Raw genomic sequence first — 25,524 nt, 5'->3', positions numbered from 1 at the left:
GGAGGAGAGGGCTATGGAATTTTTGACCAGTTTATTCAACAGAATGCTTGCGGGTGAGAAGATGCCTGAGGAATGGAGGAAAAGTGTACTGGTACCCATTTTTAAGGGTTTAACAAGGGTGACGTGCAGAGCTGTGGGAACTATAGAGGAATAAAGTTAATGAGTCACAAAATAAAATTATGGCAAAGAGTAGTGGAAGCTAGACTCAGGACAGAAGTGAGTATTTGTGATCAACAATATGGTTTCATTCCTAGAAAGAGTACCACATACATAATTTGCCTTGAGGTTGTTGGATAAGTACAGAGAAGGTCAGAAGGAGCTACATTGTGTCTTTGTAGATCTAGCGAAAGCCTATGACAGAGGAGCCAGAGAGGAACTGTGGTACTGCATGTGGAAGTCTGGAGGGGCAGAGAAATATGTTAGAATAGTCCAGGACATGTATGAGGGCAGGAGAACAGCAGTGAGGTATGCTGTACGTATGACAGAGGAGTTTAGAGTGGAGGTGGGACTGCATCAGGGATGAGCCCAAAGCCCCTTCCTGTTTGCAGTGGTGATGGAAAGGCTGACAGGTGAGGCTGGAATCCCCATGGACCATGATGGTCGCAGATAACATTGTGATCAGCAGTGAGACCATGGAGCTGGTGGAGGAACTGTTAGAAAGGTGGAGGCATGCACTGGAAAGGAGGGGAATGAAGATTAGCGGAAGTAAGAATACTGTATATGTGCATGAATGAGAGGTGGAGGGGGAAGAGTGCGGCAACAGGGAGAAGAAATATCAAGGGTGGAGGACTTTAAATACTTGGGGTCAACAGTCCAGAGCAATGGTGAGTGTGGTAAGGAAGTGAAGAAACAGGTCCAAGCAGGTTGAAACAGGTGGATGAAGGTGTCAGGTGTATTATGTGACAGAAGAGTCTCTGCTAGGATGAAGGGCACAGTTTATCAGACAGTGGTGATGCCAGCCATGATGTACGGATTAGAGACAGTGGCGCTGAAGAGACAACAGTAAGCAGAGCTGGAGGTGGCAGAAATAAAGATGTTGAGGTACTCTCTAGGAGTGACCAGGTTGCATACGATTAGAAATGAGCTCATCAGAGGGACGGCCAAGGTTAGATGTTTTGGATACAAAAGTTAGAGAGAGCAGTCTTCAATGGTTTGGACACATCCAGAGGCAAGATAGTGAGTAGATTGGTAGAAGGATGATGAGGATGGAATTGCCGGGCAAGAGAACTCGAGGAAGAACAAAGAGAAGGTTGGTAGATGTAATGAGGGAAGTTGGTTTTCGAGAAGAGGATGCAGGTGATAGGCTTCCATGGAAAAGGACGACACGCTGTGGCAACCCCTAATGGGACAATCCGGAAGGAAAAGAAGATATATATTTTTGAATGAATCGGCCGACTATTCATTTATTCTGAAATCCTTATCGGGTGTTATAACTGGTCAACTCCCCTTTCCACTGCTGTTACACACTATGTATTCAATATCTTTTTTTTTAAGAGATAAACACTTAAACAAATACTTTTAAATGTCCAGCGATATTTATCTTGATTTTTAACTAATTGCTTCTTTACAGTAGAAGACACAATAGTCAGCATTACACCACAACAGAACTTCTCAATGTCCGTCCATTGTATTTGTTTGCTTTTACGATAGCCAATACTATAGGGCACCTGTGTCAAACTCAAGGCCCAGGGACCAGATCCGGCCCGCCACATCATTTTATGTGGCCCGCAAAAGCAAATCATGTGTTTCAACTTCCATGATTCTTGCTAAAATCTGTTCCAAATTTTTGTATAATATTCATAAGTAATAAATAGTAATTAACTATTGTAAGCATGTTTTGCCTCAAAGTCCCTTTTACAGTTATTTGAACAATAGTTGAACAAATTATTATCCTTGATTTCTGATTTCAAAACTAGTTATCCATCAATTTGTTGTCTCCACAGGCAAAGTTGAGACATCATTCCGTGGCTGTATGCAGGTTACAGCCCTCCCTTCAACAGCTGCTTGTCACCTTTGCGCGCTTGCTTCCTGTTTTACATCTTTGTGAGCCTTGACAAAGCATATACCTTCTCCCCAAATACATAAATGTGTGCAGAGAAGTTCTGTCTTCTCTTCCAAATTACAAAGTATTTTCCCCATAGGTGCTGGTCATTAAGTTTGTCTGTATTGGTATACTGTCACTGTTACACTTAGGACCAAATCAATGCAAACTTAGGGGAGTAAATAAAAGATGCATAAGTTTGGAGCTCAAACAAATGGAAAGCATGGCCAAATAAATATCAATATTCTATCCCCGGGCACATCATGGACAAAGGGTAATGTTTTCTCCAACACAGATCGCTCTTAATTTAAGTGGAGCATTTTTCGTAAGTTAAAGCATGAAGCTAAAGAACACATATGCCCTCCAGCCCTTAGGTTGGGCTTTATAAATACAGTAAACATGAATAGCTGAGTTATTCAGACAATAATTGCTGATAGGTTCAACAGGAGGGGAAAAAAATGTAAATCAGTGAATTTGTGAATCGTGAACTACGACTGTGCAGAACATTATAATCACTGTCTACCCATGTTTGTGTTGAATGTGATTGCATGAGGTTCCTGCTTACCCAGAATTCTCAGCTGAGTGACAGCACCATGCAGGCCAAAGAACATCCAGAGTGGGCGCGAGTTGTCCACACATACTTGCATGCCAACATTGGTGCCATTGTGGCTTAAGATGATCTCCCCTTCTTGGTTGACCAAGAAACCTAGGATATCACTGCATTGTAGAGGCGTGGGCACTCGACACACTGCCCAAAACTCCTTTCTGTCGACTAGAGCCTCTGGATTATATGGCAGGTCACTGGGGCGCAGCACAGCCGGGTCACATGATGTCACTCCATAGGACAAGGAGCCAGAGCGGGCTGGACTGGACTTGGTGACTTTGATAAACACACACTCTCCAGTTCGTAAGGGTCGGCTGGTAAAAACCAAAGTGCGCTCCTCACGTGAATGCGCCGATCTCGCCACAGTCTGTTCATCTAGTGTCTTAATATGGGCCCCACGCAACTGGTGGAAGTGGAGATCATTCTCCAGGACTGACGGCAGAAGAGATGATTGCTGTGAGTTGAGGGAGTTCTGGGGTATGGGACAGACAGAGGAGGCTGAGGCCAGGTGGAGCGTTTGATGGTGTGAGTGATTGTGGGAGTTGCCTCCATCCTCCTGCTGAAGGTTGAGGTCACACAGGCTAACAGAGAGACGGGAGTCATCTGCCTCACGGCGGAGAGAGGAGGAGCGCACTGTTGTGAAAGAGCGTGGGCGCAGGCAGTCAGGAGGAACAATCTCACTGTCTGAAAAAAGATGTGAAAAAGCAAATTATAAAAATTGCAGTCTTGTAATGTTTTTGTTCAGCAATTGAGTTTATGGTTAGCTAAATCCAAGATTATAAAGAGTGCAACACTAGTGTCACAAGTACCTTTGAACATAGTTAAAATTTGTCAATAAGTGCACTGCGGTTGACAGGCAACCAGTTCAAGGTGTACCCCTTCTCTTGCCCACAGTCAGCTGGGATAACTCACCAGCGACCCTACTGATTACAAGCGGCATAGAAAATGGACACTTGTATAAATAAGATTCAGCTTTAGTAGTGCTAACTCATTATATCTTCTGCTGTTATATAAAATATATAGCCATGCCATTCTTGTGAGTGGGTATACATGCGTGTACTAGTCAAAATACAAAGCCCAATTCTTTATCAAATGGTGTGGCAAAGAACATAGGCACACGCAAGCACGACTCCAGCACTGATAAAGTTGCTCATCCTATAACGTGACATGATTGCTCAAAATAACAACTCTGTATGTGCCCTTCTCTACCTCCTGCCCAGGGGTGGAGTTAAAATTAGCCTATTATACAGAGTAAGACTGGTTTATGTGCCGAAAGGGCTGAGCTCTTCTTCCACCCTAAGCAGAAGATTTTGAGAGCAATTGAGGGAAGAAAAGAAGGCAGAAGGCCTATGTCTGTCTCTGGAGAGTCTCTCAGTACTGGTCGGGTCTGGGTGCCTTTATCTGACCCGAACCTAAGAGTCTGACTCCAGATAAAGCTCTTGGCCTCAATTACCAGAATTGTGGGGCACGCCACTCGCCTGTACACAGCAGTCAGGAAAACACACCAACCCAATAATGCCACAGCCGTATGGGACATTGAAATAATATGGAATGTAATTGCTGAATGGAAATATTTTAGCTGGAAAAGATACAAGTGGCATGTTTATTTACACCGCGCATAAACAATGACTTCACCTCTCACTTATGTCGAGATGAAGCATGCGCAGACAGAGCTTTTCCCGGTCTATACCGAATGGCAAAAATTTACTTCTGAACAGTTTTGCAAAAGGAATATTGCACCCCTGTGAAACCGAATGACACTCCATTCAGATTCAGCCTGTTTATTCCGATTGAGGTTTTCACATGGAGCATTTTCATTCAGTTTGGGCTTCTAAACCGATTCATAATCGGAATAGAAACCTCGATGTAAACCAGGCTAGTCTTGCAGCTCTTTATTTCAGACCCAGGGCGACCCATATCACAGAGTAAAAAAGAACAATTTAATAGAGGAACAAGAAAGAAAATCATCATAACAATAACAACAACACTGATTTAAAAGCAAGAAAATAAATAATAATAAGGGTGGGCCTTATTTTTCATGATTTTAGAGGCATTAAAAAAACAACTATTATCGTTTATCATGATATTTTTTGGACAAATATATTGTCTTAAATTGTTCTCGTGACAGGACTAAATACCACCAATATTAAAGGCCAGTATAACAAAGGGAATTGACAATACCAAATGTGAACAATAATACATTTGTCTGAAGTCTGTTTTGTTCTTCATACAACTCTTGCATTGGAGCTCATTTGACTTAGGTGTGCCTAATAAATGGTCCAGTGATTGCAGATGCTGCTTCCAATTGCTCTGGCAGAACATCTCCTAATCCCATGCACACTCCCTTGTGATTAATGTTTAATAAAGAAAAACCTTACAAGAGTGTTCATTAAATTTTTAGAGAGGACTTTTAGAGGACTATGATTTGGTTGGTTGACTATTAATCAACCACGCTACTGCTCAGGCAGGTCACATTTTATCTAGTGTTTTATTGTTTTCTGCTATCCTTTTCACCCCATAGGTGTAGGCGGCATCTGCAAAATATGTCACAAAGAGCGCAAACTATGAATTAAGACAACCAGAAAACATAGGGCGACCAAGATGAAAATGAAATGCTGAATCTCTCAGTTTTAGATGTTCCATTTCAGCATTCACAAAGCCAATCAGGCTCTTTAAAAGGTAAAAGAATAAGGTTTCGACTTCAACTTAAAGGGAAACTTGCAATTTTCAAATAAAAATAACTTTTTTTTCCATTGTCACTATTTTACTAATGTACTACTGTCAGTATGAACTGACAGTAGTACGTTAGTAAAATAATCTGACAAAATCTCTGGCTCCATCTTGTGCCTTTAATTTGATTTTTAAGAAACCACTGCACCTGCGAAAAAAAACAACCAATCACAGACAGAAGGGGTAACCAACCAGCTTTCCGTTACTGTGCACTCGCGGACACGCTCATCGTGAGCACACCCCCACAGCCTGGCGCTGACCTGTTACCTTAGGCCATAGGACCTTTGCTGAATCCATGGTTGAATATCCACCTCCGGAAAATGAAAAAAATCACATTCCTCGTTTACCAACAACTGAGCATGATATTCGCATACAGAAGCACAGTGACGAAGCAGCAAAAAAAAAAAAAAAAGAAAAACGAATTGGAGAGATCCTGAGACAAATCAAGGTTGGACGTGGGAGTTGCCATTTAGGAGGGAACTCAGGCAGCTGAGAGGATTCATAAGCAATGCGAAATTAGAAACATTTCTGCTCGACAGGTAAGTTTATCCACTTTTTGATTTGTAATTGCTTGTATATTCCAAAAAAATAAAACATCAAACTGCTAGCATTTCGTGTTATAGTAATGCTCCATTATGTATAAGTCATGCTACCAACCTAGCAGCCGTGGCTAACATTGGCTTGTTTACAGAGTATGTATGGACAGCGGTTTAAAGGGGGAGGGACAGGCGGTTAGTGAAGTGAGGCTAGATTCAAATCTTGCTCACAGTTTTAACACTGCAAACCCCCCTTTAATCCAGATTTTCAGCACGTCAGTGGATGTCATCAAAACAAGTAGAGGATTTAAATTCCAAGACATTTTCTGCTGACACTTCTTGGTTGACCATTACCACATTCTGAATTGGATTACACACTTTTCTTCCAGGATAGGTAGTGGATGAAAAGAGAACATAAAGAGGCGTGAAAGCCAGGCAGAATAAGATGTCTACATGTGGATTCATGTTGAAAATTGTTGAGAGAAAGCTTTCCGAAGAGCTGCAAATCATCTCACTCTTGAGTGCATCTACCACTGACAAAACTCAAATAACCATCTGTGAACTCACGCTCACATAGCGAATTGATTCCCATTAAAAAAGAACCGTCTCTATCAATTGCAGTATTTGGACAACGCCCGTATTTTGTCTGATCATTTTTTAAATTGATTTGAAATTAGGAAGCAGCTTTTACTTGGCACTTGAAGAATATTAAATTTATTTGCCTTCGGAAAATCTTGAGTTTCCACACAATTGTTATCAGTATCCATCTGCACTGTGACGTTCCATTCGATTAGTTTTATGCCATTTGGATGAATGTGAGCAGATTGTTATTTCTGTCTGCAGTCACAGTAGAGAATAGTAGACAATAGGAAACAACAATAAACCCCAATGTTCCATTGCTATACATACCCATAACCCTGTCTTCATATTTGATACATGATGTGGCATGAGCTGTTCCTTTACCCACACGTTTATCTCATCCAATCATCTTGGTACAAGTTGGCTTTGGCTTCAATCTGATTAGTTTTATCTTGCTTTCCTGTACTTAAATGATAATTATTATGACTAGTTGTTGTTAATATTTAGATGTTGTTAACGATTACTATATTTAAGGAAAGGGTGCTACCACATCCACTTCATTTTACTGTGAAAAGCAACTCAAGAGTTTTTGAAGGCAAAGACATCTTTAGACAGTCTGAACTCAACTCACTTTTGAGTTAAGACCAAACTGAAGGCACAAAAACCCACATTCAAGCACAACTGAATGTGGCTGCAGTGAAAGTCTTGGCAAAGCATCTTGAAGGAAGAAACTATTTTGGTTATGTTCATTTCATTTTCATTTTATTGTCATTTTATGATACTGATTGTGATCCCTCGAGGGGAAATTTAACTCACGCTCTGCTGTATATTTGTATTCCACACCACACACGGAACCACATCACACACATGCAGGAAGGCATGAAGAGATGTCAGAGTGAAAGGAGTGCAATAAAGTGTGCTGCACCTCTTGAGCTAGGGGCAGCGGCTTGCACAAGGGTACCACGACAGTACAGTGTAGTCAGGAAGCAGCCTAGCATTTTTAGTTGCTATTTTACATTAGTCCACAGCAGTACTCAGAACGTGACCCTCCACTTCCAAAGCCCACGACGCTAGTGAAGATAAGCAGTACGGAACATGGATAGATGGATGGATGCATGGATGGATGGAGCGGTCTTTTAATTGGAGGTCCAAAATAATTTAACCAAGAAAATTATTTTCAACTTAGATATTGTAATTTCAAAGGGGAAAAAAAACTGAAAACAGCCTGTGCAGCAAAATTGGCAGCCCTCCTTAATATTTGGTTGCACACACTTTGGCAGCGATTACAGCCTCCAAACGTTTCTTGTATCCATCCATAAGATTTTTGCACTTCTCAGGTGGTATTTTCCCCCATTTTTCCCTTGCAATTTGTTCAAGTTATTGAATATTTGCAGGGTTCTTTTCCCCAATGGAAGATTTCAGCTCCCCCAAAGATTTTCATTTGGATTAAGATCAGGACTCATGGCTGGCCGTTGCTGCATTTTTTCCCTTTACTACCATTCCTGTGTCCTTGTAGACGTGTGCTTTGGGTCTTTGTCTAGCTGCGGGTCCCATAATCTTTGCCTCAAAGTTGTCTTGTACTGGGTAAGACACAGGCGGGGCTGGGATTTGAAGCCCGGTCCTCAGAACTGTGAGGCAGATGTGCTAACCAGTCATCCACCGTGCCTATGCCATTGTCCATAAAATGTTATTTATCATTTGCTCTTTTGTATCAAATGCAAGTTATTTATAGAAAATGTTATTTCACTTGATTCATTTTCTTCAGGAGGTATTCCACATTTAGTACTTAGAACTTGCCAATAATGGTGAGCACAACTGTATGTGTGTTAGTTTTGTTCTTTTGTGGGTTCACCAGCTGCTGCCCATCAATGGTGGTGCACCTGCGTTTTTAGCTGGTACAATCACTTTGTCCCATTGGCGCATTTTATATCCACCAATCACAGAGTTCCGATTGGAACTCAAGCCAGAATTGTGCAACTTGTAAGTACCATGATGGATTTGGGGTGAAAGTGGAACGCTACCACCTAATTCATCACTATGGAATGAATTAAACTGAATTACTCATTGATTGAAGCAGGGGATTTTTTTAGCAACAAGTAAACCCTGTCTTTGGAAAAAACATTAATACCCATTTGGCTTGTGATTTTTTTCAGCGGAGCCTTTTTGATTAGAATAATAACCCACCTGGCAGGCTAATCCATTGTAAGCACGACACAGACAAGGGCCGTCCGTGGTTGATGAAGGAGAAATGCAGCATGTCTATTTTGGCCCACACTGATTTTGGCTCACACAGTAAATGTTTTTGATTAGGGAATGGCAAGCAAATGCAGTGCATGGGGAGGTGGAGAGAGGGAGGTTGGCTTAGTAGATCTGCGAGCCAGGGCAGACGAAACGTGCCAGGAGTGTGAGCCAGTATTGAAGCTGGGTGGGAGAGAGGATTTACTGGGTCATGCGCGCACGCACATATGCACACATAGACAATGGGGTTATCTTTATCCAGAATCTCAGGAGGGTATCATCTGATGTCCGCAAAGGTGAAGAATGAGCTGGAGAAGTTAAAATGCAAAGTGGGATATTGGGATATGTTAAAAAAGGTAAGGACATGTTATACAAAAACAGAGAGCAAATGTGAAGGAAATGCCCCAGATTTTTTCAGCTAAGAGACGACGGGCAATATAGATCAGAATGAAGTTTTTGGCTCTCCGCAGTATTTCATGGGAAGGTGACAGAAGTACATTTAGTCCATGTACCAGGCTAGGCATTAAGCTCCCAAATACTGTAATGACCCACAAATGAGTGACTGTGATATAAAATGACAGAGGAGAGGAACTCAGAGAGAGGGATATAGTCAGAGGGGGATTTGTCCTCGATGCTTGCAATGTTCTTTATTCTTGGCAAAGGCCAAGTCCCCATTCCATCATCAGGCTAGAAGGCTTTGAACCGTAGGCTTTTGAGCATCAGGCTCCTGACACATGGGCATAACGAAGCGCATGACAAAATTCTCGGTCCCTTTGGTCATCAGCAGAATTGAGCATGCTCATACTTCTTTGCCAATTTAATGTTAAGACCTTAGCAAAAATAACCTCCATCATTGGGTACTTAGATGAAAGCCCCCTTGTTTTATTTTTGTGCGGAAGCACAGAAAGAAAACAAAAAAGAGACGATGCGCCGATACCACTTTTTCAGAGAGAGAGTCCCTACATTTGAGTAGGCCACTCGCTGAAACCAAGAACCAATACTGTCTTTATAATGCCATTACATGTTGTAACTGATTAAATGTATTTTAATCAAATATTGTTCAAAAGCACAAAACAAGCTTTTCTTGACTATGGCATAAACTTCACTCAAATAGAATCTAGAGTAACAAGTTGCCATTACTCACATTTTAACATGTTTCTTTTAAGGTTCTTAAATGTTGCCTGTCACAAGGTATTTCAGTTATATGGTGTCTCAGTTTTATTACAGTATTACAGTTTGCAAGAAAAATAACGAATACAAATAGTAAATAGAAGAAATAAGAGACAGAATTCTACAGATTCTGTTTTTTGCTCAGGAAATTTCCTTTCCTATGCAAGCGAGATGACGCGGAAGTGCTTGGAGGAAACATTGTTTGAAATCTAAAAATGCTTAGGAAAGGTGCCTCAATGCAACCTTGAACCCAGCTTTTTAGCATAGGTTCCTCCTGACCAACCTTTAGAAAAGGAAGACAGAGAAAATAGATATGTCTATTATCCTAAATGGCAGTGATATTTAAAGCAAAAGGCCACCGGTGATACTGTAGCGGTGTCTGTTCGGGAAAGTGAGGTTGAATTTATTTGAAACCACGCTCTTTTGCTATGTTAGAAAAGGAGCACCTTTTCCTCTCGCCTTGACCCAAAGATGTTTTCTCCAAAGGTTAAAGTGATATAAAGATTAGGGATTTAACTTTACAAAGAGGCCTGTAGAGTATGGTACAAATCCATGTTACCTCTGTGTGTTAACTACAATGTGAGTAAAAAGAAATTAAAGCCTGCCTCGTGAGAATATCACAAGTTATTACATTAAACTGTGAGACCAGATTGAAGTGATACTTTATCACACTCTCTCTTCTCTTTACTCTACGTGCCACGCTGCAGCATGTCGCCTGCCTGGCTTTCTCTGCCTTGGCTTCGTGAGTTGAATGCTGCGGGCTCGGCTGGAGCAGAGCAGCGAGGAGCTGCGTAGGCGACGGAACTCGAGGAACCTGGTGCTTGATGCGCCCGAGTGTGGTTCATTATCGAGTTTGTGAAGCATAATTTGCAGTCGGTACTATTCTGTGTGTAGTATGTGACCATTTTTTCCAGTCCAAGTATGAGTACAGAAGTATAGTATCAGCACTGATACCAATACTGGTATTGGTGCATCCCTAATCACCATCATGCATAGAGTCAGCGACTCTGTGTGAGGCATTTGCAAATGTTTATTGAAGATGTTAATTTGAATAGGAAATTAGCATTCTGGAGTATCCAGGAAAATATACAGAAATGTGTACTCAATTGAGATGCCAAAACACATAAAACAATTATTTTACTTTCGAATCACCCGATCCAGAACTGTCATACTGTATACTGCGCACTATTCCACATTCCTCTGCTTTCCGGTGCATGCCTCCATCTTTCTAACTGTTCCTCCACCTGCTCCCTGCTTTCACTGAAGATCACAATGTCATCTGCAAACATTATGGTCCTATCCATCACCACTGCAAACAGGAAGGGGGTCAGGGGTGATCCCTGATGCAGTCCCACCTCCATCTTAAATTCGTCTCTCACACCTACAGTCCACCTCACCACTGTTCTGCTGCCCTCGTACATGTCCTGTATTATTCTAACATACTTCTCTGCCACTCCAGACTTCCGCATGCAGTACCACAGTTCCTCTCTGGCCACTCTGTCATAGGCTTTCTCTAGATCTACAAAGACACAATGTAGCTCCTTCTGACCTTCTCTGTACTTTTCCATCAACATCCTCAAGGCAAATAATGCATCTGTGGTACTCTTTCTAGGCATGAAACCATACTGTTGCTCGCAAATACTCACTTCTGTCCTGAGTGTAGCCTCCACTACTCTTTCCCATAACTTCAATGTGTGGCTCATCAACTTTATTCCTCTATAGTTCCCACAGCTCTGCACATCACCGTTGTTCATAAAAATGGGCAACAGCACACTTTTTCTCCATTCCTCAGGCATCTTCTAATGCGTTACAATTCTATTGAACAAGTTGGTCAAAAGCTCCACAGCCACCTCTCCTAGATGCTTCCATACCTCCACAGGAATGTCATCAGGACCAACTGCCTTTCCATTTTTCATCCTCTTTAATACCTTTCTAATTTCCCCCTTACTAATCATTGCCACTTCCTGGTCCACCACACTTGCCTCTTCTACTCTCTCTTCTCTCTCTCATTTTCCTCATTCATCAACTCCTCGAAGTATTCTTTCCATCTATCTAGCACACAACTGGCACCAGTAAACATATTTCCATCTCTATCCTTAATCGCCCTAACCTGCTGCACATCCTTCCCATCTCTGTCCCTCTGTCTGGCCAGCCTGGATAGATCCTTTTCTCCTTCTTTAGTGTCCAACCTGCCATACATGTCATCATGTGCCTCTTGTTTGGCATTTGCCACCTCGACCTTTGCCGTATGTTGCATCTCAATATATTCCTTTCGCCTCTCCTCGGTCCTCTCAGTGTCCCACTTCTTCTGAGCTATCCTTTTTCCTTGTATGATTTCCTGTACTGCGAGGTTCCACCACCAAGTCTCCTCCTCTCCTTTCCTGCCAGAAGATACACCAAGTACTCTCCTGCCTGCCTCTCGGATCACCTTGGCTTCAGTTGTCCAGTCTTCTGGAAGCTCCTCCTGTCCACCGAGCGCCTGTCTCACCTCTTCCAGAAAAGCTGAACAACACTCGTCCTGTCTCAGCTTCCATCAGATGGTTCTCTGTTCTGCCTTTGTCTTCCTAATTCCAAAAACATGCATGGTAGATTAATTGAAGACTCTAAATTGCCCGTAGGTGTGAACGTGAGTGCGAATGGGTTTTTGTTTATATGTGCCCTGCGAGTGGTTGGTGACCTCTCGCCCAAAGATAGCTGGGATAGGCTCCAACACGCCCGCGACCCTAGTGAGGATAAGCGGTATGGAAAATGGATGGATGATCATACTTGTCTGAGATTGAAAAATAAATAAATAAATAAAGGATCCCCCAAGTGTTGGTATCTGAAAGCCAAGTTAAACATCAATATCAAGGTCTCCAACCCGCCCGCGACCCTAGTGAGGATAAGCGGTACGGAAAATGGATGGATGAACATACTAGTCTGAGATTGGGGGAAGAAAAAAAAAAAAAAAAAAAAAAAGGATCCCTTATGTGTTATTATCTGGAAGGCGGTGTCCAGCCAAGTTAAACATCAATATTCATAATATCCAAATCATCATTGACTGAAAGTTTTTCCCAGAAGCCTCTAAGAGCTAAATTACACAATGAAAACACTTCTGTGATGCCAGATAATTTCATGCTACTCGAGCCATTTTGGATTAAAGCCAGAGCATACTGTAGCTCAAAAGCCCATGCACAGGCAATGGCCAAAACTACAAGACCAGATGTTCAAGCACCATTTCAATATTAAAATCTTTATATCATACCATAATTTGTTTCTTTCTGCGATCGCATCAGATACTGAAATGTATTAAATGTCTGCGGACTTCCACTGCTACATCAGTCAGAAGAATTATTGTTACAGTCTTGTGGCTTGGGCAAAAGAAGACCTCCAAGGACGTGGTGGGGGATAAGTGAACAGTATTATCCCAGTGATAAAGGTTGTGTTCGACTGTTCTTTCTGTCTGATTCGTCAAGTTCAGCTCTTTGTGTCAGACATTTGTCTGACTGGCTGTGATATAGGCTGGAGCATCACATTTCCATACAGGCCAGCAGCAGATCAACTTGTTTAGTCCAAATGTCAATGATCCCATTCTTAAATGGAAACAAGGAAAGAACCGTAATAAAACAAGACAAATGCCATTTGCTTTGAAAGCAGCGTTGTCCTTTGCCTGGCTTGCAAGCTGTCAGAGATAAGGTTGCTCTTCTGTCACCTTTGTGACAAGTATAAACAAACAGTCAGGGACAGCTGCACCTTGATCCATCAAATCTTCACGCATTGTTATAATGTTGAAGAGAACCACCTTCCCGGAGGCGTCCACCTGCTGCGCTTCATTTTATTAAATATTCTCTCGTGCTGTTTCAACTAACACTGCAAAGCATTATTATTAAAGCATATCATGTGATTAATGTTTCATGCTGTTTCAACTAGCGGCACGGTGGACGACAGGTTAGAGTGTCTGCCTCACAGTTCTAAGGACAGGGGTTCAATCCCCGGCCCTGCCTGTGTGGAGTTTGCATGTTCTCCCCGTGCCGGCGTGGGTTTTCTCCGGGCACTCCGGTTTCCTCCCACATTCCAAAAACATGCATGGTAGGTTAATTGACAACTCTAAATTGCCCGTAGGTGTGAATGTGAGTGCGGATGGTTGTTTGTTTGTATGTGCCCTGCGATTGGCTGGCAACCAGTTCAGAGTGTACCCCGCCCCCTGCGTGATGATAGCTGGGATAGGCTCCAGCATGCCCACGACCCTAGTGAGGAGAAGCGGCTCTGAAAATGGATGAATGGATGGATAGATTTTGCATGAGTCCTGATGCTTGATAATAGCTGGGAATACTCAGTTACTTAGCCACTTTTCCAATGGCAAGTCCTGCCATGTATGTCGCTGGTATGTGTTGTGAGTCCATATAAAACAGCTAACCCTTGAATCCAGGAGAAGGGTCTAACTTTTCTTGCATTTAAATTTTGTTTGGACAGCTTCACATCACCCTGATTTTCTCCAGCCAAATTTCAGAAATGGGCCTGCTTAAAGCCCAGTGTAGACAGCTGCTATCCGAGGCCCAGAAGCGAGAATGTCATCCCATGTTTTCTCTGTAGCAGAGGGATCATTTAAAAGCTATTTTAATGATCGGGTATTGCTCAGTGGCCTGTCTTGCAGCAGCATTAATGACAAATTCTGATGATGAGTGGCTGTCTGTGTTTCTTCTCTGTCACCTATAGTGTGAATAATATGGATTTAGGACACTTCATAATTCATTAATGGGTATCTTCATTTTTTCTCCCCCTATTCGGTGGCACTGTTTTTATTTTGGATGAGGTTCTGGTGTAGGTTTCACATTGGGCTGGGCTGGCTCCTCTTCCCCCAAAGCCCCCCGGCCTGCCACACACAGAGGCTATAATATCCATTCATCCATTTTCTGAGCCACTTCTCCTCACTAAGGTCACGGGCGTGCTGGAGCCTATCCCAGCTATCATCGGGCAGGAGGCGGGGTACACCCTGAACTGGTTGCCAGCCAATCGCAGGGCACATATAAACAAACAACCATTTTCACTCACATTCACACCTATGGCTTAGAGTTGTCAATTAACCTACCATGCATGTTTTTGGGATGTGGTTGGAAACCGGAGTGCCCGGAGAAAACCCACGCAGGCACGGGGAGAACAAGCAAACTCCCCACAGGCGGGACCGGGATTGAACCCCAGTCCTCAGAACTGTGAGGCAGACGCTCTAACCAGTAGTCCACTGTGCTGCGAGGCTATAATAAAATAAAATAATTTACTCTACATGCTACATTATTATTTTCCACATCAATCATACCTACAGAAGTATGGAGTAAGTAAATCAATCGCAGATCATATATCCATGTGAGATACAATGTACAATTCGTGTGGGGTGGATTTTCACGTCTCTGATTTCAATCTTATCTCATCAATGACACCAAAGAAGCTGGAAATTATGCCTCGGGTCATACTCTCTGCATTTTACTTCTGATTAAGCTCAAGAAACAGGCACATGACTGATACAATCGTGATCCTTCAAAAATACTAAAATGCATTTTAATTCAAACAATATTTCATGCTTATAAAATGTTTTTTGAACATGACCATTAAAGCATCAGATACTATGAGTATTATTTAAGAGCCCGACCGATTTATCGGGGCTATTGTAGTGAATCACCAATAAATTGACATTGGTCAATATGTCACCGATGTATTAACCTTTTTTTCTGGATGGAGATTCTTTAACTACCAATAATGGTATCAGCCCCAAAAATCCGTATTCTATTATACAATGTATACTCCCCATTAAACGATCACTGATTTGAGTGAGGACATCAATCCATACCACTTACCTTCATTAGCTGGAATAGGCACTCTCGCAAGTGTACCTATTCTAGCTGACTTTGGGCGAGAAGCGGGATACAGCCTGGACAAGTCACCAGCCAATCACAGGGCATATATTGAGAAACAGCAATTTATACTCGCATTAACGCCAAAGAACAATTTAAGTTTTTAATTTGGAACCTAACATTCCAACATTCATAACATTCTAACATTAGTGGAACAGTGGTTGACTGGTTAGCACATCTGCCTCACAGTGCTGAGGACCTGGGTTCAAATCCGGCCTCACCTGTGTGGAGTTTGCATGTTTTCCCACTGCCTGCGTGGGTTTTCTCCAGGTACTCCGGTTTCCTCCCACATCCCAAAAACATGCATGGTAGGTTAATTGAAGACTCTAAATTGCCCGTAGGTGTGAACGTGAGTGCGAATGAGTTTTTGTTTATATGTGCCCTGCGAGTGGTTGGTGACCTCTCGCCCGAAGATAGCTGGGATAGGCTCCAACACGTCCGCAACCCTAGTGAGGATAAGCGGTACGGAAAATGGATGGATGGATGAACATACTTGCCTGAGATTGAAAAATAAATAAATAAATAAAGGATCCCCCAAGTGTTATCATCTGGAAGGCAGTGTCCAGCCAAGTTAAACATCAATATCAATGTTCATAATATCCAAATCATCATTGACTGAAAGTTTTTCCCAGAAGCCTCTAAGAGCTAAATTACACAATGAAAACACTTCTGTGATGCCAGATAATTTCATGCTACTCGAGCCATTTTGGATTAAAGCCAGAGCATACTGTAGCTCAAAAGCCCATGCACAGGCAATGGCCAAAACTACAAGACCAGATGTTCAAGCACCATTTCAATATTAAAATCTTTATATCATACCATAATTTGTTTCTTTCTGTGATCGCATCAGATACTGAAATGTATTAAATGTCTGCGGGCTTCCACTGCTACATCAGTCAGAAGAATTATTGTTACAGTCTTGTGGCCTGGGCAAAAGAAGACCTCCAAGGACGTGGTGGGGGATAAGTGAACAGTATTATCCCAGTGATAAAGGTTGTGTTCGACTGTTCTTTCTGTCTGATTCGTCAAGTTCAGCTCTTTGTGTCAGACATTTGTCTGACTGACTGTGATATAGGCTGGAGCATCACATTTACATACATGTCAAAAATATAACAAAAACTATTTTGTATAACGCCATTAAAAACATGTTTACAAAGTGCATAAAACACAGTAAGATACTAATCGTCGTGCTAATATTGTATAAAACCAGCAACAACAACAAGAGATTGAGAAACCCAGGCAATGCATGAACCCAACAGACTCATCTGAGGGCTGAGCAAGAATGATAAAAAATAGATACCGTAATTTCTCGTGTATACTGTACTCCGGTTTCCTCCCACATCCCCAAAACATGCATGGTAGGTTAATTGAAGACTCTAAAATTGCCCGTAGGTGTGAACGTGAGTGCGAATGGGTTTTTGTTTATATGTGCCTTGCGAGTGGTTGGTGACTTCTCACCCGAAGATAGCTGGGATCGGCTCCAACACGCCCGCGACCCTCGTGAGGATAAGCGGTACGGAAAATGGATGGATGAACATAAATGTCTGAGATTGAAAAATAAATAAATAAATAAAGGATCCCCCAAGTGTTATCATCTGGAAGGCAGTGTCCAGCCAAGTTAAACATCAATATCAATGTTCATAATATCCAAATCATCATTGACTGAAAGTTTTTGTGCTCCCCGTGCCTGCGTGGGTTTTCTCCAGATACTCCGGTTTCCTTCCACATCCCAAAAACATGCATGGTAGGTTAATTGAAGACTCTCAATTGCCCGTAGGTGTGAATGTGAGTGCGAATGGTTGTTTGTTTAAATGTGTCCTGCGATTGGCTGGCAACCAGTTCAGGGTGTACCCCGCCTCCTGCCCGAAGATAGCTTGGATAGGCTCCTGCACTCCCACGACCCTTGTGAGGATAAGTGTCTCAGAAAATGGATGGATGACTGGATAGTCTGAGGGGATTGTGTAGGACCCAAGTATTTATCCACTAAGGGACAGGCACTTCCCAACCAAGAATAGTTTCACTCTTTTGGGATGAGAAACGACAGACATTAAGATACAGTATTCCACTCAGTTGCAACTGTAACAATGATCATGGTGGCACCTGAAAGCCAAGTATGTTTTTAAATTTCCAGTTTTAGGTTTCTGACGAGGACTGTCACTATAAATTTTTTTTTTATTTTTTTTTTTAAATTGGTTAACCTATAGATATTTCGTTGAGTCATCACCCCACACCACCTTTTTTTTTTTTTTTTACGACTAAAATGCATTTTATTCTCATTTGTGTGCTAGCAATTACCGTTTTAGTTTAAAAAAAACATTAACTACAATTCAGCTCACTCATATTTTATGTATTTTACACATCTAATAGTGTCTTAAAAATTACTTACAGACGCTCCTCTGTTGTTTTTGGGAAAGTTTTTCACTTGTCCATCCATCCATCCATCCATTTTCTGAGCCGCTTCTCCTCACTAGGGTCGCGGGGGTGCTGGAACCTATCCCAGCTATCAACCGGCAGGAGGTGGGGTACACCCTGAACTGGTTGCCAGCCAATTGCAGGGCACATACAAACAAACAACCATTTGCACTCACATTCACACCTACGGGCAATTTAGAGTCTCCAATTCATGCATGTTTTTTAGGAATGTGGGAGGAAACTGGAGTGCCCGGAGAAAACCCACGCAGGCACGGGGAGAACATGCAAACTCCACACAGGCGGGGCCGAGGTTTGAACTGTGAGGCTGAAGCTCTAACCAGTCGGCCACCGTGCCGCCTTCACTTGTCCAACTGAGTGTCAATCTGCAACAAAAGTCCAAGTGGTAAACATGGACAATGGTCAAAAGGTTCCGGTGGACGCAAATTGTTTCGGGACGGCGCAAATACACATTTATTAATATTTTGTATTGCCTTGAGGCAGAAATCTTTGTGTCGACCAATTTTTGTGGTCGACTTCGCCGAGTTAACCAAAATTTTTTCACAGCCCTATTTTGACCTTATCAACAAAGTCAATTGAATTTTGAACGTGATGTGTTTTTTTGACAACCAAAGGCGCTAAAATATTGGCCACAAATTTAGCAATATTGTAAGTCACATAGTTTATGCTACTGACAATGAGTCTGCGAGGAGCCACTTCTTTCTGTATTTTTGGAAGACCATAAATGCCAGGGGTGGTATCTTGTGGATACAGCCGGTAATGAAGTACACGGTTGAGACAAGCCCAGCTTCGGCCTGGCGAGCAACAAGTTCCTCGAGCCTGCTCCTGCTCCACTGCGCCCTGCTAGCACTCAGCAGAAAAAGTTAAAAATCTGTGATTTTCAGTTTTCCTTTTCAATGTGTTTATATGAGGCGCAAAATGTGAGTTTTGACTCGTAGCGAAGTAGCGATGTGAATCCGCTTATTTTCGAGCCTTGGAATTACTGTGTATATTCCCTTGTCTCCTGGCCGGACTGTGATTTCATCCTTGCTCAGCAATGTCAGTTTTGTTTTGTTGTTTTTTCCACCAGGGCAGTGGCTCTTAACCTGGGTTTGATCAAACCCCAGGGGTTAGGTGAGTCAGTCTTAGGGGTTCAGCACAGGTCAAGAAACACACACTGTGTGGGGGGGCTGTGGGGGTTCCACTCACCCAACTCGTATGATTCGTGACAACTCTTCAGAACAACAATGCTCTCAGCCCTTCGGCGTCATCAAATGGTAGAAAGCCTTTGAGATACTCATGCTGTTTGTTACAAGGTATCGTTGCAAGCAATCCTTTTCAAGGATGGTAGATATAAAAAAATAAAAAAAGGAACAGACACTATCTTGCCAAAAGGATTCGCTCACCTGCCTTGAATCATCCCATTGTTTATCCATTGGCTTCAACATGACATTGGTCCACCCTCTGCAAATTGAACATCTTAAACTCTTCTGGAAAGGCTTTCCACAGGGTTTAGGAGTGTGTTTATGGGAATTTATTAAAAAAAAAAAATAATAATAATTCCAGAAGTGCATTTGTGAGGTAACACACTGATGTTGGACGAGAAGGTATGGCTCTCAGTATACGCTCTAATTCATCCAAAAGTGTTCTATAGAGTTGAGGTCAGGATTGTACAGGCCAGTCAAGTTCATCCATATCAAACTTTAGCCAAAATCTCAGTTTTCTGTCTGCAATGTTTTTTTACCCATCCATTTTCTATGCCGCTTATGCTCATTAGGGTCGGGGTGTGCTGGAACCTATCAAAGCTGACTTTGGTCGAGAGGCGGGATACAGCCTGCACTGGCCCCCTGCCAAATGCAGGACACATATGGACAAACAAACGTTCACACGTAAGGACAATTTAGAGTCATTTTTGGAATGTGAGAGGAAACCAGAGTACCCAGCGAAAACCCACACAAGCACAGGGAGAAAATGCAAACTCCACACAGGCGAGGCTGGATTTATACCCAGGTCCTCAGAACTGTGAGGCAGATGTGCTAACCAGTCGCCCACTGTGCCGCCTGGCCGACACGTGAGGAGTTTTATTAATTAATCACCTCATTGAGCATTCTGTGCTGTGCTGTTGCAGTCGTCTTTCAAGGACAGCATCTTATAGGCAGTGTAGCAACAGTGCTTAGCTTTTTCCATTTATTCGTCTCACCATGGAGAACGTCAAGACTTGTAGAGATACATTCGTAACCCTTTCAAGCTTCATGCAAGTTACCAATTCTTAGTTGTAGGTGTTCCGAGAGCTCACTTGTGCAAGGCATGGTTCACATCAGGCAATGCTTCTAGAGAACAGAAAACTCAAAACAGGTGGGTATTTTTTTAGAGTAGGGGAGCTTTGCCTAATACAGACATGCCCAAAGTCCGGCCCGCGGGCCAAATCCGGCCCGTGTCCAAATTTCCTCCGGCCCGAAGCATCATGTCATAAAATCAATAATATGTGGCCCGCCAGCACAGTTTACCACAGTAAATAATACACAGATGCAAAAAAAAATGCCATTTTATATTTCACCAGAGGGTGGCAGTAGACCTGTGGCCTTACTCTCGTCGCATGACCCCTGTGTGAACTTTTACCCCTGTGGTATGTTTTTAGCCCATTTCTAAAATGGCAACTGAAACTAAAAAGAGGAAAGTTGACAACGAGGGCCGCCGTGTCCAGGACAAGTGGATTTTTTCACTGACATATGGAACAACTGTGTCTGCCTAATTTGCCAAGAGACTGTGACTGTTTTCAAATAATTTAATGTTGAGGCACAGACGAAACATGCTAACTACGACAAGCTAACAGCGAACAAACGCGGAGAAAAACTGAAGCCACTGGAAGCTCTTTTGATAGCACAGCAGCGCTTTTTCACAAGAACCTGTGACTCAAATTATTGATTTTTTGTGATGATCAACCCACAGTTTTTTTCAAATTTCTGATTTGACTAGGGCGGCACGGTGGCCGACTGGTTAGAGCGTCAGCCTCACAGTTCTGAGGACCCGGGTTCAATCCCGGGCCCCGCCTGTCTGGAGTTTGCATGTTCTCCCCGTGCCTGCGTGGGTTTTCTCCGGGCACTCCGGTTTCCTCCCACATCCCCAAAACATGCATAAATTGGAGACTCTAAATTGCCCGTAGGCATGACTGTGAGTGTGAATGGTTGTTTGTTTCTATGTGCCCTGCGATTGGCTGGCAACCAGTTCAGGGTGTACCCCGCCTCCTGCCCGATGACAGCTGGGATAGGCTCCAGCACGCCTGCGACCCTAGTGAGGAAAAGCGGCTCAGAAAATGCATGGATGGATGATTTGACTATAGTATAATCACAATACTATTCTTTGTCAAAATGCACTGGGATGTGATTTGTTAAAACAAAATCAATAAATACATGTTTCTAAAAAAATTCTGTCAACTTTCATAAAATAGTTCATTTGTATTTCATTTATTATTAATTTCACCTTTAACTATCCTGGTAATGCAATTGCTGCAGACAGCAAAGTGATATAGTTACATATTTACATGTCAATTTACAATGGTAATGGTTCGAAGAATGTCAGGCCCCCATACATTTTCATCTGACCAAATCTGGCCCTCTTTGCAAAAGGTTTGGACACCCCTGGCCTAATACCTCCAACTTCATCACATTGCTTTTATTTTGAAGGTGTCTCACCGTGTGTCACTATAGGAATTAATGCAAAGGTTGCTTTATATGTTCATGTGCATGCACGTGTCTAGGTAGTTCAAGCGAGCATGAGCAAGTGCCCTCAGACCGAGTTTCTCAGTCCTTTTCCCCCAAGGAACTAAAACTGACACTATCAAAAGTGTCAAAGCCAAAGGCTAAGCAGAGTTGCTAACTGTAGCCCTGGTTGTCATGAGAACAAAAGTCATACTCGCCATTTGTCCTGCAGTAGTTAGAGATCACTCATTTTCATTCTACAGGCCTACCCCCTTAAAACAGAGTTCTGGGAGGCTTTTAAATATTGACTGTAAAGTGTACTGTTATCCTTAATCTTAGGGGTATTTTGACTAAAGCACACCACAGACTTGTTTTAAGACATGAAGGGAACTGTTTTGAATTGTGAAAAAAATTGATAAAAAATCCCCTTTAAATTTAAATTGAGCACATTTTAGCATTTTGGTGTGACGTGGCCCCCAACAAGCCTTCCAGTTTGTCACTTGGACCCTTGGAAGAAGTAATTACCAATCGCTGCCCTAGGGGTTCACATACTTTTCCACCTTGCAGTGTGAATTTTTAAGTGTTGTCCAATAAAAACACTTTTCAACTTCTACATGTACAGTGTATGCTGGAACAGAAAAGGTTCTTCCCCAAACTGTTTCCACAAAGTTTGAAGCATAAAAAAGTCAAAAAGATCTTGGTAAGATAACGTAAACTAATCAAGATTCAGGGGGAAATAATCTAAATCTAGTCCAATTTGTCATTCATTCATAAAAGCTTGAGCGTGAACACTCATCCATTCAATTCTTCAACCAAGTTTTATCAAACACAAACACAATCCTCAGGAAAGTGGTGATAAAGCATTATGGGGAACAAAAAAAAACAATGAGATTGATGAGATTTCAACTCATCAGCAGCAACACACAATTATAAGAAACTTTACCTGTATTGAGCAAGTGAACATTGTGAAGCATTGATCATCTCAAGAGCTGAACGTTTTCTCAAGGAGATAGTGGTGGTTAAAAAAACTAAACAAAAGCAATTATTAAAGTGGGCTATCAATTATCAGGTGGACACAAATAAGACACCAAATGAATAGGCAACCACTTGCTTACAAGTCTGTCAGCACTGCTAAAGTTTTTTTCAGCTAAAACACAGGTGTCAAACTCAAGGCCCGGAGACCAGATCTGGTCCGCCACATCATTTTGTGTGGCTGGCGAAAGCAAATTGTGTGGTTTTACTTCTTTTATCTGTTTTGAATTGTAAACTGTATTTACTTTTTATAACAATGAGATTACAAGCATTTTTTTTTACCATACCACTTTTTTAAATAAATTGAATCGTTTAAAAAATAGTTTTCCTTCACTTCGGATTTCAAAACTAGTCATACATCATTTTGTGGTGCATGTAATATGATGAGGCGTTTATGCATTTGTATGGTCTCATAGACACAACAGCCCAACAAGGGAAGCCACAACAACAATGCAGCTCACAGCAAAAATGAGTTGACACCCCTGCTCTCAGAGAGCAAATAAATCAGTTTACAAAGGCTCAATGTATAGGCATTTCTATCCCATTTTTGGGGTGCTCAAGCAACCTTAAAATTTGAGAGATTATAACTTTTTCTTACTTTATGTCCTTTTTAAACAAGCTAGAAAAGTGCATTACCATACAGTACTTGGTTGAAATGTAATATTTTAACAACAGATTAAAATTTTTTGTTGGTATGGATGTGGGAATGGGAGGTACGATGGAGGACTGGTTAGCACATCTGCCTCACAGTTCTGGGGACTGGAGTTCAAATCCAGCCTTGCCTGTGTGTAGTTTGCAGGTTTTCTCCATGTAGTCCAGTTTCCTCCCACATCCCAAAAACAAGCATGGTAGGTTTACTGAAGACTCTAAATTACCTGTAGGTATGAATGTGAGTGCAAATAGTTGTTTTTTTATATGTGCCCTGTGATTGGCTGGTGACCAGTTCAGGGTATACACCACCTCTCGTCCAAAGATAGATGGGATAGGCTCCACCACACCCGCGACCCTAGTGAGGATAAGCGATACCGAAAATGGATGGATGGATGTGGGAATGCAATTTCGTTAAAATCTACAAAAGGGTGAAATTTATCTTGCCTGGCCAAGAGCTATTTTTAGCCCTCCTCAAAAACACAATAGTTTACTGTATTAGAGCTTTCAATTCCTCATGGAGTTTTTGTAAAGTGGAAGGAAGCCGTAGAAAACCCATGCTAGCATGAGAACGCGCAAACTCTACACATGAGGGCCTGAGTCAAGATTTGAACGCAGAGCCTCTTGACTGTGAGGCAGACATGCTAACCACTAATCCCTCCGTGCTGCCTTTATTAATGTTAATGTCAATAAATGCTGATTTAGAAGTAGTGAAAGAAACATTTGAAAGCTTTGAGTGTACTGTATGTGTATGACTGCAGTATGTTTACTAAATGGAGCCACTATCAAGGCCCTCTGATTACAGTATTTATAATATGATAGGGCTGTTTTATGAGCTGGACAAATTAGATCTGAGACCAAAATGTAATCACAAAGGATGTTAATTTAGTCTATGCATTTAGGATTATAGTTTTTAGAGTCGTAATAATGCCTGGAAGGCGGACATTGAAAATGAGAATCTGTTCTCAATTGCCTTACCTGGATAAATAAAGGTTAAATAAATAAAGTATAATTTTTTTTTTAAAAAAGGATTTAAGAATAAAAAAAAAAAAAAAGGATTTAAGTAATGGGTGGCACGGTGGACGACTGGTTAGCACATCTGCTTCACAGTTCTGGGGACCGGGGTTCAAATCCAGCCTCGCCTGTGTGGAGTTTGCATGTTTTCTCCGGGTACTCCGGTTTCCTCCCACATCCCAAAAACATGCATGGTGGGTTAATTGAAGACTCTAAATTGCCCGTAGGTGTGAATGTGAGTGCGAATGGTTGTTTGTTTCTATGTGCCCCGCGATTGGCTGGCAACCAGTTCAGGATACACGCCGCCTCTCGCCCAGGGTCAGTTGGGATAGGCTCCAGCACAGCGTGAGGATAAGCGGTATTGAAAATTGATGGATGGATGAATATAAGTAATAATCGTGCAAGAATATTTGGTCAGCACAATCATAAAAAGGTAGCCAAAAAAATGTAAATTATCCCTATCAAGTGTGGTAAAGAAGCTACTGGTTTATCTGTTGCAATCTGACAATGTAACAAAGGACACACAACCACTTCTCATGCTAGACAGAATACAAGAAAAAAGAAAAAAAAAAGAATTCCAAAAAGAAAAGGTCTCAGATGTGAAAGCACTTTAGATTAAAGCCCAAGGGCTTATCAGCAGATGGGGAGGGCTTTTAGAAGATTGAAGATAGAAAAGGGATCCACAGAACTGAAGAAAAAATGACCACAATGTCAAAAAAATAAAAACAAGTCCTGTAGTGATGTATTTCTATCAGCAATCAGCAGTGTCACAACCACACAAAACAGACCCCTGTTTGTAGGAAGTGATGTCAGTCAGTCCCCAATGAAACATGAGACTGTGCTTTCAAGGCTGCCCCGCATATGACCCAAATGTAAAATAGACAGCAGAAGAAGAGACTTCTGTTGTGCTAAAGAGTAACCCAATGTTTGCTTGGATGGA

At 42.0% G+C, this 25,524-nt stretch overlaps 1 protein-coding gene across 2 annotated transcripts in view; it reads right to left on the bottom strand.

The window, feature by feature from the left end:
* Nucleotides 1-25,524, bottom strand: part of neurl1aa (neuralized E3 ubiquitin protein ligase 1Aa) — a 64,629-nt gene that overhangs the window by 20,256 nt on the left and 18,849 nt on the right. For both annotated transcript variants that reach the window (XM_061678798.1, XM_061678799.1), the window contains exon 4: nt 2,607-3,329. In XM_061678798.1, coding sequence (XP_061534782.1) covers nt 2,607-3,329 — 723 coding nt within the window. The remainder of the gene's footprint in view (nt 1-2,606; nt 3,330-25,524) is intronic.

The sequence above is a fragment of the Phycodurus eques genome, chromosome 6, assembly GCF_024500275.1.
Source record: "Phycodurus eques isolate BA_2022a chromosome 6, UOR_Pequ_1.1, whole genome shotgun sequence".
In the NCBI taxonomy this organism is placed as follows: domain Eukaryota; kingdom Metazoa; phylum Chordata; class Actinopteri; order Syngnathiformes; family Syngnathidae; genus Phycodurus; species Phycodurus eques.
The sequence above is the reverse complement of the archived record's forward strand: the minus strand, read 5'-3'. Positions and strand labels throughout refer to the sequence as shown.